The 15,940-nt window shown below is 41.3% G+C and overlaps 1 protein-coding gene across 1 annotated transcript in view; it reads left to right on the forward strand.

Moving 5' to 3' along the window:
* Positions 1-12,634: 12,634 nt before the first annotated feature.
* bib (MIP channel family protein big brain) overlaps positions 12,635-15,940 on the forward strand; it is a 193,834-nt gene continuing 190,528 nt past the window's right edge. Inside the window, exon 1 of the mRNA XM_083110020.1 lies at positions 12,635-13,346. Within this exon, the coding sequence (XP_082966146.1) occupies positions 13,046-13,346 (301 nt within the window). The 5' untranslated portion in view covers positions 12,635-13,045. The remainder of the gene's footprint in view (positions 13,347-15,940) is intronic.

Raw genomic sequence — 15,940 nt, forward strand, 5'->3', positions numbered from 1 at the left:
CGTAATCTCTGCTTTGGATTCAGACCACGATCCTGTCATGTTCCAAGTCTCCCACCGTACTCTTACTCAAGGAGTACCACCCCTTCTAAGAAGCGAGACAAATTGGGACAAATTCAGAGGGAATGTGAACTCACTTCTCGATCTTCATGATAGGCCTCAGACACCCCAGCAAATCGATCAGTCAGTATCACATCTCACCCACTCTCTGCTCAAAGCTGAGGCAGAAAGCACAGAAATAACACAGCTACACCGATCGTCACAAATGACAGGCAGTCTTCGTCTCCAAATGTACATTCAGTTAAAACGGTGGGCGAGACGAAGGTGGCAACACACTAGGAGTCCCACATATAAAACTCTTTGGAACTCTCTCTGCTCCAAGGTGAAAACCCTCATTCAAAAAGAAACTGCACATCACTGGAATGACACACTTAGCGGCCTTTCAGTGAATGATCAGCGTATATGGAAATATACCAGGGCATTTCTTCGTCCCAAGGACTCATCACACACCAGAGTCATAGAAGGATCAACCGGACTGTTACATGAACCACAAGATCAGGTTGAAGTCTTTGCAAACGCTCTCGAAGAACAATTCACCCCAAATGAAGATCCATCAGATGAACATACAATCGCACATGTAAACAGGGCGATACACACCTTTACCACCAGAGAAATGGAGCACATGCCAAAGCTGACGTCACCTCGAGAGGTAGAACGCCAAATCCGAAGACTGCCTAAAAACAAGGCTTCCGGGCCAGATGGTATACGACCCGAACTGCTGCGACATCCCACTCGCAAATTACTTGTATACATTACATACATATTCAATGCCACCCTACAACTAGGCTACTTTCCCACTGCATGGAAGAAGGCAAAGGTAATAACATTGCCCAAACCTGGAAAGAGTACTCTCAAACCGGAGAATTATAGGCCAATAAGTCTCCTTTCACACCTTGGCAAACTCTTTGAAAGAGTATTTCTCTCAAGACTCATGACACACGTAGAAACCTCCTCGCTCCTACCACACCACCAATTTGGTTTTAGAGCCTACCACAGTACCACCTCTCAACTGGTCCGTGTGGTAGACTACATCACAACGGCATTCAATAGAAAACAGTTCGCAATAGGGGTTTACCTAGATATAAGCAAGGCCTTTGACCGAGACTGGCACTCTGGTCTCATATATAAACTATTACGGCAAGGTTTCCCGGATTGCTATGTCCGACTCCTCCAATCTTACCTGAGCAAACGCAGTTTCTTTGTCTCCTTCTCAGGTGCAACGTCCCAAACCCGGCTCATATTAGCAGGTGTACCTCAAGGAGCAGTACTCTCTCCACTATTGTACACGCTATATACAGCAGATGTCCCAACTTCAGAGAGATGTTTCCAAGCCACATATGCTGACGACACCGCATTCTTTGCAGCCAGTCGTCGAATAGCCTTATGCTACCGCTACCTTCAACAACTCGATGAGTTCCAAGCGTGAGCTCGCAAATGTCGTCTGAAGGTGAATACCGGGAAAAGTGTATGTGTCATCCACACAAAAAGAAGAAAGTATGAACTCAGACAACTTTCATATTACGGACAAGCAGTGCCACATGAAGACAAAGTCAAATATCTAGGGGTCACCCTAGATCGAGGACTCACATTCGCCTCTCACATCCAAGATGTGGCCAACAGAGGACTACGAAAAGTATTTGCACTTTTCGTCATGTTCACATGTCCAGAACTCACACTACAGACGAGGCTACATCTACTCCAGATGTACATCATTCCAACTTTGACCTACGCGGGCCCAGCCTGGCAGCATGCCGCCTATACACATCTTAAACGATTGGAACAGGTGCAAAGCAAAGCAGCTCGGATAATCTCAGGCCACGAGATCTATACACGCAGCACCCAAGTTTTGGAGGATCTGGAATTAACTCCAGTGATCCAGCAGCTTCGAGACGCTCACCAAAAATTCTGGCAAACCCTGCCGAGACATACAAATCCGGAAATAGAAAATATGGGAACAGCAAATCCCTTCAGACACACATATGCAATGCCACGGCCATGAAACATGAAACATAATTTCCATATGAAGCATTCCTTGTGTTGCGACAGTTGCACACACAAGATCCACGTATAGCCACAGGCACTTTTCATTAATCCCACACACACTTCATTTATACACTTTTCATAGAGTCAAGGGCCAAAACAGCTCGACACTCAACTTCAAAACGTCAGATTTATGCCATGCCATGCCATGCCATGTGGCAGAACATCAGGTATAGGTAATCGTAAGTCGGTCTCTCTTGTGTCACGCATCGTGGGCCAATTATTCCAGGTGGAAGCCGTAAGTCTGGAACGGACAAACGGTACCAATTGAGCCTATACGGTGGTTAGGTGATTGCGAGGAACCTTTTGGTTGAACACGTTGAGTGGAGCAGACATACGACTTGCACTATTTTTTGAAACTGTTTTCCCTTACTACCTTCCTCTTCTTTGTCTTGGGCTCTACAATTAGTTTGGAATTTGGATTCGCTTCATTGGATTGAGTTGTCAGTCGGTTTGAGTTTGTGCCTCTTTTCCCATAGGATTTGCGTTTGTTCTGTTGGATCATATAAACAACTCACGGTTGTGGTCTTCTGATATGCATCATGGTCTTCCTGCAACGCTGCTACGACAGCGAGAAGGGGTGAAAACCTTCACCGGAGGTACTAAACGGACGGACGGTCCAAACTCCGAGACGATGCTCGATTCACGAAGTACCAATGATCCAATGCAAACGTCCAGCTATTCCACAAAACACCGACGTCGCAATTCCTATGAAGGATTACCTCTACCTCAACGTCAACGATCTAGATCACCAATTAAACGAGATACAGGAAATACAGCTCATGCAACCCAACTAAAATCCAAACAACAGGATACCAGCTTATATAACTTCCTGCTCACCAACTACGACACCAAATTCAACACAGCAAAACATGTGTTCCAACAAACATCTAAGTATGTGCCAAGGGCACAAATTGCACAACTACTGTTCACCCGTAATGGCATCATATTGACATCACCAGATCCAGACTTTGCAAAACTAATTAGAAACAAAGCTTCTTTTGAAATCTATGGAGCCAAAGCAAACATCCAAACACTAAATGCTTCCATTCAAAAACAACCACCACCACCACATAAATCCCCACTACTATCAGTTGTCATCAGGGGTGTAGAACCTAGTCTAACAGACGAAGAGATTTTTGAGGAACTGGAATGCGAAGGTGTACAAATCCGCAAATGTATCCGTATTCGCAATAACAACGGACCCACATACATGGTGCGGGTCCTAACAGACTCACAAAATGCTGTAGACACCCTACTACACAGTGGAGCATACATATACAGACGCAGGTACAAAGTTGAACCATCCCGTTCTCAACAACCTCTTCCATTGCGGTGCGAAAAATGCCAACAGTATAACAAGCATACTACTGCTGCATGTCCAAATCGAGATAAATGCGGATACTGTTCAGGACCCCATTCAACCAGAGAATGTCAAAACCAAACTGCTGCACCAAAATGTGTCACATGTACGGAAAACCATCCTACATACAGTTACAAATGCAAAGCCAAGCCAGATGCAATACCTGAACACCCTGATCTAACAGTTCACCTGCGCACCAATGACACTGCTACAGAACCTGACAATTCACTACGACATCCAGTAACAGTGGAAGATCTAATACGTTTCTTCACCCTGACTCTCCAAAATGTGCACCCATTTTTAAGAACGCACATATTAACCCAAGTAACAGCATCTGCAAAAACAATTTTCAACTTGCAACTCCATGCAACATACTCTGGTCCTCATGTGCATTTCCACATATCCCACTTGGAAACTGAGGTTTAAGGTTTTGAATATGGCAGTACGGAATATGTATAATTTTCTATTTTTAAATATCCGATCTGTTTCTAAACGAAAAGCTTTATTGCAACACCTGCTTTTGGAAGAATCTGTTCACTGCTTTGCGCTAAACGAAACCTATCTTGCTCCAAAAATGATCTGTCATATTCCACCATACAACATCTTACGCCACGATGGTCCGCCGGGATTAAGAGTAAACGGCGGCACAGCAATTGGAGTAGATAGAAAATTACCATATCGAACAGTTACCTTCCCACCAAACTTCCACTTGCCAGAACATACTGCTGGTACCATTTTTTTTTTTCATCCCGGGTCGTTACTTTTGCTACCATCTATGTAAGACCAGGGGAGACTATTCCATACCAATTCTTTCAACATATCCAAACCCTTAGCAAACATTATATCATAGCAGCGGACATCAATTATCATAGCCGAACCATGCAAGACAAAACAAACTTTTTACAATTTCTGGACCAAAACACTACAGCAGAATTCCATGTACTGCCCAGAGCCACACGTCCCATAAGTAACACTACCCCTGACGTTGTTATAACATCAACATCTCTAAGTGCCTGCTTGAACATATCTGTGCTGGATTCCATCGGCAGTGACCATGACCCAGTGAAAATTACCTTAAATCTTGGAAACCGCAATACGAGCAGTACAATACAACCTCGAAAAATCTGGTGTTACAACAAAGCGAACTGGGAGGCATATAGTGAAAAGCTACAGAATGCTTTTTCTCACCCGCATCCACCACCAAACAATTCAGAGGAACTCGATACGGCGGTGGAACATCTTACTGCTCAGATTACCAGTGCGGCAACCACTAACATACCTACGACCACTCTGAATAGTTACAAACCCAAGCTACCTCCGCAATATCTTCACCTAATCACAGCATCACGACGAGCATACAGGGACTACCTCCAGACCAGAAATCCTGAATCCCTTAACTTACACCGTCAATGGCTGCGTACCGTACAAAACTATATAAAAGCTTATAAACAACGTCGATGGATTGAAACGTGCAACCAATTGAGTGATGAAAGCCATCCCACCAAATACTGGAAACTTTTCAAGGTGCTCACTGGACAATCCAGTAGTACTCCTTATCCAATAACAATCAAGGACGCAGCACTAAACACCGACACTGAAAAAGCTTATGCCTTCGCAAATGTCTTGCAAGACACTTTCACTCCAACACCACAATTAGCTCCAAATCTCCGCCTCCAGACCAAAATTGACAGAGTCACAAACCCCAATAACAGGCAACTGCAACCCAGTAATACGCACACTATTGATCCTACAAATGCTCTAACTGTTCCTATTACAACAGAAGATATTATCAATACTGTGCGTAGGAAGAGAAACACCGCTCCCGGCTTGGACAATATCACATATGTATTGATCAAACAGGCCCCGCTTGCATTGCTGTCCTTTCTGGCTATTATCTACAATTTTATCCTCCGCACAGGACACTACCCGACAGACTGGAAGATTTCGAAAGTTCTAATGTTTCCAAAGCCACACAAAGATAGTACCAACCCCACAAACTATCGACCTATTCAGCTCACATCAACATTTAGCAAATTATTCGAACGCATCATTGTTCGACGCATACACATGCACTTACAAGCACACAGTCTACTTCCGTCGCACCAAGCAGGCTTTAGACCTCAACACAGTGTCCTTGATAATTTGTTAAAACTAACGACTCGCATCACAAATCACTTCAACACTTCCAAACCATCCTGTCTAGTACTATTCGACCTGGAGAAAGCATTTGACAAAGTATGGCATACTGGACTCATTTACAAGCTCCATAAATTCCAACTACCGCTTTGCTATGTCAGATTAGTACACAGCTTTCTAACAAATAGGGTCGCTTATGTCACTGTAAATGGAACGATGTCATACCCCATTTTCCCTTACTCTGGCGTTCCACAGGGTGCTGCTTTATCACCATTACTCTACATACTATACGTTGCCGATATGCCAAAACCCCCACAAGTTTCTATCTACCAATTCGCTGACGACACCGCATTTCTCGCCTGTTGTTCAACCATCCAAGCCATAAACAAAACTCTCCAACCAGCTATAAACTCCTTCCAAAGATGGTGTGACACATGGCGTCTCACAATAAATTCTCTCAAAACACAAGCATTGGTGTTTCTACAGGCAGGCTGTCGCTCGAAGATCCAAAGGAACCCAACATTATTAAACATCAAAATACGGGGAACTCCAATTCTGCCTGCCACCACTGCAAAATACCTAGGAGTCATATTTGACTCCAAGCTAACATGGAAACCTCAATTGCTCAACATCGTCCAAAAAGCTACAAATCGTCTGAGCTTGCTCAAACGGCTAATTGGAACATCCTGGGGACTCAACTCCCAGGTTGTCCTACATACCTACAAGGCTTTCCTTCGACCAGCAATAATTTACGGCCACACTGCATGGATATCAGCCCCAGACTCATTCTATCACAAACTACAAGTTCTGGAAAGACATGCTCTTCGTTTGGCCTTCAGAGTAGTCCTACCAAGTCCTACACGACTACTGTACGAGCGAATAACCTTCCCGGAAATCACAACCCACATCGAAGCCATCCGTCACAAATATATAACTGGTCGAATGAACTCGCACCATCCACAACTTCTCAGCACAATGTACGAAGATGCTCTACACGACTGCCTTCCCACTTATCACTGCACACCATTACAGCATCTCTTAACCATGTATACCTTCCTGATAGATCCAAAGCATCCTGATTATCAGCTGTATATAATCCATCCTCCTCCGGAACTACGGCACGTGATATATCCAACACATGCCGCACCATAGCAAATTATTACTTTCCTAAGAAGTAATTTTCCCACTACTGAATAAATAACATCTAAGTGAACTACCCCCAGAATAAGTAAATCTGTACCACTTCAATACTGAAAACACACTTAGACCATCACCTTGCAAGAGAAAACATTTATGAAAACAATTCACTTACAAAAGAGAAGGTGTAGCTTTCTAAATGGAAAACGAGGACAAAAAAAAAAAAAAAAAAAAAAAAAAAGTGTCGCAGAAAAAACAAACACGCATCTCACAAAATTTAAGGTTCACAGTTGAAAGTTGTTGCTTTTTCCTCTTTCAATTGTCAAGTTAAATGTGAGTGAACTGTATTTTTATTCTAGAAACTAAGTATGAGTACTGAATTGCGATATATCTCATGTGTGCAAGAAGTGTCGCTCAAGTATTTTCACAAGTGTTCCAAATGTGTAAAGTGTACCAGAAGTGATCAAAAGTAGTTTCTGCAGCACACTTCTTACACACTTTTGGGATACCTTTATATTGGAAGTACTTCTTGCACACTTCCTGTACACTTCTTTTGCTGCACTTTTTGTACACTTCCTGTACACTTTTTAGCACTTCGTGTACACTTCTTGTGCACATTTAATGTGTACAAGAAGTGATCAAAAGTAGTTTCTAGGAAGTGTTCCAAAAGTGTGCAGAAAGTGTATTTTTTTTTACAGTGAAAGGCACCAACAGTTTCACAGAAGTAAACAATTCGTCTGGATGTTTTGCAGGACATTTCGCAGGACGCTGTTGAAAAAAAAAACTTTTTTTTTTTTTTGGAGTGTAATCGCAGACCGCAGGAAATAACCCTAAAAAAAGGACTGTCCTGCGAAAATCAGGACGTCTGGTCACCCTAATTAAAAGTAATTAATTATTGCGCCGAAGCTCTACCTATACAGCGTGAATCACTATACTATACTTTATAATACATTATATGGCTGACTATACCATATCGCCGAAGATTTTAAAATTGTGCTGGCAACACTCCAAAAACTTATGACTGCATGTTTGTTATTGAGATTTAATGATACACGTGATACAGTAAACCACTTTTTGTTCAGATAGTCTAATCATGTTTGGTTTTTCTGTTTAAACCGGATCCGAACCCCACACAGAACCGCAAGTGCATTTCATGCACTCTAAAAATGCATCAAATTATGCATACACATGTGTAATTTCGGTTTGTAAAAAATTGACTTCATGTTCGATACATTTTACTGCATCAAATAGGAATATCTACTGTGGCGTGTGTCTTTTGATGCATCTTAGTGTGGAATTCCGTGGCTGCTGAAATTCAATGCATCTAAATGCATACTTTGAACTTATGCACATATTTGCATAATTTTCTCGTATTGTTGATGTTTGTTTATAATAATTTAGTTCACAGTTCACAAAGTGATGGAAGTAAAAAAAATTTACATTAGGAAGAAAAGTAAATACATTTCCATACAGTTCTGTTTCTTATTTCGAATCTAAACTTTAACATATTAAATCCCTCTGACCTTGATACTCTCATATTACTTGTAAAAGCGTTAATATTTCGTGCCAACTTCATCTATCTCTGTGTAAAATTATGATTTTTGATATTTTCTTATATATTTTATTTATGTATTAGCAGGGGTAGAAAAATGAATTTTCAAACCCAGTTCTAAAAATGTTTATTTGTATAATATTCCAGTTCGCCAAGTTCACTTTGGAAATTTCCATTACCTTTCTTTTTTAAAAATAAATAGTACAGTACATGTTTTTCATACATGTGTGTTTTATGTATTTGAAAAAAAATGCTGTCTGCTGAGAATAAGGCTGGCGCCTGAATCATTTTTACTTTTGTCTACCCCTGTGTGTATTGAACTCTTGAAAACTGCATTTTCTGGTTATTAATAATCAATATTCATGATAAATCACAGTCAAATGTTTATCAATTTTATGCGTTTTGTCTGCCGTTGAATAAATGTTTTATCAAGTCAAGGGCAATATTTAAAGAATATGAAATATCAAAATTCCCGGGTTTGATTCCCGGCCTAAGCATGGATGTTCTTTGTGAGTGTCCCTTCATCAATTTCATCATATCATCACTCATCCTCATCTTCGCGATTAGCCAAAAGTGGCAGAAATGCGAGGGAAAATAAACCAATTCAATCTATCAATCAATTAAATACCAAACTTCCTGATTTCCCCCCTCTGAAGTTCTCACTCTCAAGTCCAGAAACCCAACAGTGAATGGACTACAGTATGTCGTGCCTCGGCTTCCTTTACAAAGACTCTTTCGCTCGTCATTTGTTCGCCATTGATGTTGGACCTTGCAGACAGTTTGAGCTGCATAGGGTGGGAGGGAAGTACAGCGATCGGATTACACCCCACTCCTTTGAATTACAAATCAGAAATCGGACACTCCCAGCATCTTAAGACGGGAATGAACATTTACCAAAGAAGTATGGTAAGGATAAGGCCCTTTTAAAGGCAACCTGATAACAAGAAGGGGAGGTTTAGTCTTCAAGACGTTCTTTCATCTCCTTCCGGTGCTTTTTAGTCTATAGTGGTTTTTGTTGCTGAAAAAAGTGCGCAGGATAGAATGACGACCTTGTGCAACACGGCTGTTGAATCGCAAGAGCTCCCCCACCCTTCCTTTCTTGTGAAAGATTCGTTGCACCAGTTGCTGTAACACGTGGATTCAAACATCAAGTATGTTTAAATAACTGACAGAATGGATCCAGGAAAATGGCGGAGCTTTGTACAGGTTCTTTGAAACGAATGTCACGTTGGACCAAGTAGCCTACATACAGGTGGGACAATAACGGCTAGTTAACGGGCATTGGCTGACGAGAAATGACGCCTATGGTTTGGTTTGAGAAACGTAATATTCATGCACTTCGTCCTTCCCCCTTCCGCCGGTCCTGGGCTGGACCTGTAGTTTAAAGACCACTGTCTCCGGGGATACAAACAGGGACCCCTTGAATACAGGCAAAAACGTCACAGAAAAAAAAAGTTGTTTGTCTAGGTTGTCTATACGCCCCCCTTCCCTTACAGATAGATAGTTACATAACATGCTGTGCCCGTGCATATGAAAAAGACATTAATATGGCCCTCCACTCCAAAATAAGTTTCGACGCCCCACTCAACTTGTAGTTGTCAATTTTAATTATGGGTTTCCAGATATTTAGATATTTGATATCTCATATAAAATTCACTAATTAATTATTAAAACTGAAGTAAATTGAATGTAATATTAATAAATGACAAACACTTCTACTGAAATTGATTTTTTTCCGCTTTTTTTCAACTTTACCCACACAGTGTAAATTGGACTTTAGAATTACAAAAGTTCATACAAAAAAGTAATAAACTTAAAACAGTCTACAGATTGAACTATGTGGTTCTAATCACATTGTTTGTGATTAGCAGAAATCGATATTTGTCACGTTTCGTAAGATTTGACATAATCGGACACAGGGGTGCCCATCCCCCCCCCCCAAGGCCCATGACGCACTCTCCCCCAAAAAGGTAGAACATTCCCCCCTATTTATGCCGAATTAATTACTCAAATTATTTTTGTCAGACAAAATTTGCGGAAAAATATAATACCAGAGGTGCGACCACGAATTTTGTTGGGGGGGGCAAGTATCAGGATAAACGTACCAATAATATTAATAATAATATTAACAATGGCTTTATTACTACTACTACTACTACCACCAGTAGTAGTACTAGTACTAGTAACAGACGTTATTATCCTCATAAATTACGCAAAGGGGGGGGGGTAGAAGTCTGTGCTAAAACATTTGTTTGGAACAAACGATATGAAACATTTTTCAAATCCGTCAATTTCACATTAGCTAATGATGGAAAAGAAGCACACAAACTGTATTTTTGAGTGGCAGAAAATGAATGATAAATGCATTCCGAAGATACATGCGTAACTTTCACGCACAACATATGTTTTACACGTATGCAACATGGAGCGACATAAAATAGAAAATACATATTCAACCATCTAACACTAAATTGTGTACGTATTCAAAGCTTATTCAATACAAATATACAACACATATAATTTAAATACATTATATTACAGAAAAGAAGTGGAATGCGAACGAAGCGAGCAAGAAAAGTTTTAGGTCCAATTTTTGCAATTGAAAACAATATTGATTTAATAGGGCGCAAATGATTTCACTGGACGCCATGGCATTCTCTCTTTTACAACTTTTTTTAGATCACTCGGCGCCCATGGCCGACTCCCGCCGCCCCTAGCTACAGCTCTGAACTTGACGAAAACGAGAAAAGCAGACAATGCGAGCGAAGCAAGGAAGAAAATTTTACAAAATGTATTTTTATTTGCATAAAATTTGAAATCGAAGGGGTAATTGCTCCTCTGTGCTCCCCTGCAGGTGCCCTTGGAAGTTTGTCCCCTGCTACCCTAAAATTGACTTCCGTCGAATGCTGGGGAGTGGGGCAATGACCCTCTGCCACCCCTGAGGTTGTATAATAGAGATATATTTAAGCAATATATGTTTACTTTAGATACTTTAGGCTCACTGTCATCGTTAGTGAGCTGAACCTTATTCTCCACTAACCTTGTATTAATGCGAATACCACGCCCCCTCCATCCAAACCGATTCTAAAGGCATAAGAGGTGGTGCTTCATTTCAACCCTATCGCCGAGATCACCCACAGGTAGGTAGAAAAACTATACATAATAACCAAAACTAAAAATGAATAACAAGTCAATCAAACGATACGATCCCCCTGTTTTGTGTGACCTATATAGAATTGGCATAAAATGTTGCCCCCCCCCCCAAAAAAAAAAATTCCCATGACGCAGGCGTGTCATGAATCCCCTCTGTGGGCACCCCTGATCGGACAGACGAATTTGATCAACAAATCTGACGGAATGCCACATTTTCAAATTTGCTATATTAATGAACAATCTATATAAAAAAAGCAATGTACAGTGGGATCCATGAGTATTACCTTGCAAATTGTCCATCACCATGTTCGTGTATTTTATTTGACCCAATAACAGTTTCAAGAATTAAAAGAAAACTCAAAACAAGCTGTTGACAACTTCTTTACCAGCATGCATAAAAACCCATCGCTAAAAAACACATAGGATGTAAGAGAAAAATTAATGAAAATAGTCATGGACAATTTGCACGGTAATACTCATGGATCTCACTGCACGATAATCATAGCCTAACATTTATGTAGAAAAGAGGCATTTGACAACAGCTCACTTTTTTTACGTACAGTCACGGACACTGCCGGGTTGTAACGATTCCATTGAAAGTAAATTAGGTCATTACAACTTGTCCGTCGGAATGGGTGTCCTGTACAGGCACACCATGGTACAGGCCAAGTTGATTGTCACTGCTCACTGCTGTGAGGCTCAGTTAATATATAACACTTCACTAACAAAAAACATATTTTCGAAAGCAACTTATGAACGGTGTTTGGTGAAATACATAGAAAATTGGGGGTTTTGTGCGTGATTGTAGTGTACGTCCACATTGGTATATGAAATGGCCTTACTTGCTAAGTCCGCGCTAACTTGTGTAAAAGTGCAGATACACGAAGATAGATTTTTTCCCCTGATTTTCCCCTTTCGGTAAATTTATTGCTCTCTCTCAGAACGAATATTTTATCCGCATTAGCTCTCCCTTTAAGAGATACGAGACATTAGGATTTATACGCGTTATTACGCTCTCAGCAGCACGTTCATTACGACTTGGGGAGAAAACATCATTGATTTTGCCCGTCCACGAAAATGAAAGATGTGGAAATTACTAATACGCTAGCAACCCTGCTCGCAACCTGTGTCTGCACACCAGCGCTCCTAGTGGTCGGTTGGTTCTTCCCATTCACTTGCATTGCACTTCATCGTGAGCGCGTGGTGCTTCAGGTTGTGTGTTGAGATCAGCTGCGTGTGACGAGGCAGGTGGACTTCTGTCGGCGAAGCATGAGAGACGTTTAGTGTTCTCTGTACAAAAGAAAGAGAAGCTTGAAAGAAAAGTGTATTTTTACTGTGACTGTGTGAGTTTCAAATTTCTAAAATACTATATAAAATCAGTATGTTTCGCGCTATTGTGACAAAATCTATTGACGTCGATTCGTGCAGATCTAAATCATCAGTGCATCGTCACGTAGTGTTTTGCATTCGCGAAATCGTGTGTTGTTCAGCCTAGAACAGTTGTGTGTTACCGTCCCGGTTTGTGAATCTTATAGCAAGTAACTGCCAACTTGCCATTTTTATAAACGGTTCTAATTTTCAAGCGTGTTAATTATCACTATATCGACATGGCTACCGTGAGTTTAACGAACCAAAATGTGGAGTATCATATCCTTACCCTGTTCGAAAAACTGGACGCTATGCGCCACGAGGTGCCACAAATAGCCCACAGACTTTCTATGCAGGCCGAAGTGAGGACTTTGGAATTTTGGCGGTCTATTATCGCTGAATGTTTGGCTACCTTCTTCTACGTGTTCATTGTTTGCGGAACAAACACACTTTGGGCTACAGTGAACCCGATATATACAGTTGCCTTCGCTACTGGTTTTGCTGCGGCGATGCTGACTCATTGCTTTGGTTATGTGTCAGGTGAGTTTAATTAATTGTGTCATTCTGTAGGCTAACATAAACAAATGTAGTCCGATTTGTTTTGTCTTCTGCCATATTTTCCTTCTGTCACACTGATTGTTGTGCTCGTAGTTATTTTATTTCCATGCAATGATTTGATCACCCGGTAAGCTGTTTTTTGCGTCGCTGGGGTGTAGTATTTGCGTCAGTGGCGGCGACACTTTCTATTCTCTATCTGCTATAAAAACGAAGTTAATTTTAACAAGTACACGTGTTCTGAGGAATCGCATTGGTTGTTCGACTCTTTTTTTTTTATGAGCTGTGACCAATATATTCGTGGACAATATAACACCTGAACTTGCATATAGGAAAGGAACTGTCTCAAAAGTCACGTGGTTATGTTTACATTACCTTCGTTCTTATAGTGGATCGAGAATAGTTGCGTAGGCCTGGGCCACATTCGTTTACGTATCCGTTTTTAGTAGTTAGTCCCAATGTTGCTACCTTTTCTTGCCTTTGACGTTCTTTTTTTAAGGAATACTGGGTCAAAGGGGGTGGGGTTATGACCCCCTCCCCCCAACAACCCTCGGTATGACTTAAGATGACCGGACCCCTCTCCGATTTTCTTCGTATTTGGCATACTTACTAATTGAGGCCTGCTAATGACGAATCTGAAGTTAAAATTTGTCGGAAACGTCTAGAAATTGCAAAATAATTGCGAACCATTGACGCTAGCCCCACGAACCATTGACCTGTGGTTAGGTTAGGCAAACGTACGTAAAATTTGGTGATTTCGCGAAAATCGACAGTTTCCGTTCCGAAAACTAACGCCTTATTTTCGCTTATTTTGCAATTTCTAGACGTTTCCGACAACTTTTAACTTCAGATTCGTGATTAGGAGGCCTGAATTAGTGAGTATGCCAAATATGAAGAAAATCTGAGAGGGGTCCGGTCATCTTAAGTCGTTACCAACCCCCCTCTTGGCAAGACACTGGTGGGCGAGTGACCTCCGTACCCTCGTCAAGTTACGCTTTTGGCTAATCCCGATTAGCTTATACATAAAGTGGAATACTTTGTTTTACCCAGACGATCCATGCTTCACACAGAAGCTGCAAAAGTGTATACTGATCCTAGAACAATTGATTGATTGATTTGGTGTTTGAAGTGCACTTCATTCACAGTAAGGCTAATCGGGACTGGGCCCACAGTTTAAAGTGGGATCCGAACAAATTGTGCCTCCACCGGGTGTCGAACCCGAGACCCCTTGATTACAAGGCGACGGACGACGCCACCACTGCGCCATCGATGAGGCCGAGCCTAGAACAAGATTATGGCGGAGTAACTGCTTGCTCAAAAGGGACACTGGCAGGCGACTTTTTGTATTGTCAAGTTATATCGTCAGTTTTGGCAATTTCCAAAAATGGGGGTTTAATTGATCTCTCTCTCTCTCTCTTTGAGCGCCTTCTGTTTGAAAATTTATTGTTACTTTCCTGCTTAGGTGCACAGCCGCGGTCTATTACGGTGTATAACTAAATGAATAGTACAAATACGCAATTTTTATTTGTTATTTTACACTACTTTTCAACCTCTTGGATTCGTCGCGGCGATGAAGATCTTTACCGCCGTTTACCCACTGTACCCCCTCGAGAATTACGTCGAACCTTTTTTTAATCGACAGATTTCAATGTTTTATGTAATGTAAAAGGGGTTCCAGCGTTAGGAAAGCACAAATAACGGAGATATTTGATCCCAAACAATGGCCCACGTAAGTTAAAACCTGCAATTTCGAAGTATTTTCACCGCTTTCTGTTATTAAAAACTGTTTGTATGTACACTAAAACAGCGAGAGAACACGCAGAAAATAAATCAGTACCAAACCTAACAATCCTAACCTATACGGTGTACGCTTTTAGAAGGAACATGAATTAAGCCAATACGCAGCCAGTGCTGTCGCGCTGTTGCCAAACCAACTGCTAGTGGAATAGAAACACAAATAATTCGTTGTGTCCAATATTCAACTTTTTTATATATAAATGCATCCACGTGAAATATATAGTAAAGAATTCTACACAGGATTGTATCATATCATAGCACAGCTTTCAGCACGCACTTCTTCCAACGCCAATTCCTTGAAGTAAGAATACATTTCAAAACAGTGGCGGCGATTGGGGGGGGGCGAGGGGGGCAATTGTCCCCCCCCACTTCTCGCCACTTTGGTGCCCGCACTATCCTAAACCTTATCTACAAAGAAAAATATGATTTCTTTGCCCCCAATTCTGGCGCGTTGCCCTCCCGGTTTTGGAACCCAATCACCGCCACTGCTTCAGAAAAGAAGATTTCTGTCTTGTAAACGTAATATTTTACCTTTGCTGTACTACTAGTACTAGGTTTCTAGAGCGACATTAATAAATTGATTTGTTTTGCTTTATTTTAATTCGCTTTCTGCCACTTTTGGCTAATTGCGAAGATGGGAATGAGTGATGATGTAATGAAATTGATGAATGGACATTCATTAACATCTATGTCCAGGCCGGGATTCGAATCCGGGACCCCTAGCGTCGTTGCGCGATATGCTAACCACTCCACCATGGGGGCCGGCGCGACAATATTAAATA

Source organism: Lepisma saccharinum, chromosome 23 (genome assembly GCF_977018435.1).
Source record: "Lepisma saccharinum chromosome 23, izLepSacc3.1, whole genome shotgun sequence".
Taxonomy (NCBI): Eukaryota; Metazoa; Arthropoda; class Insecta; order Zygentoma; family Lepismatidae; genus Lepisma; species Lepisma saccharinum.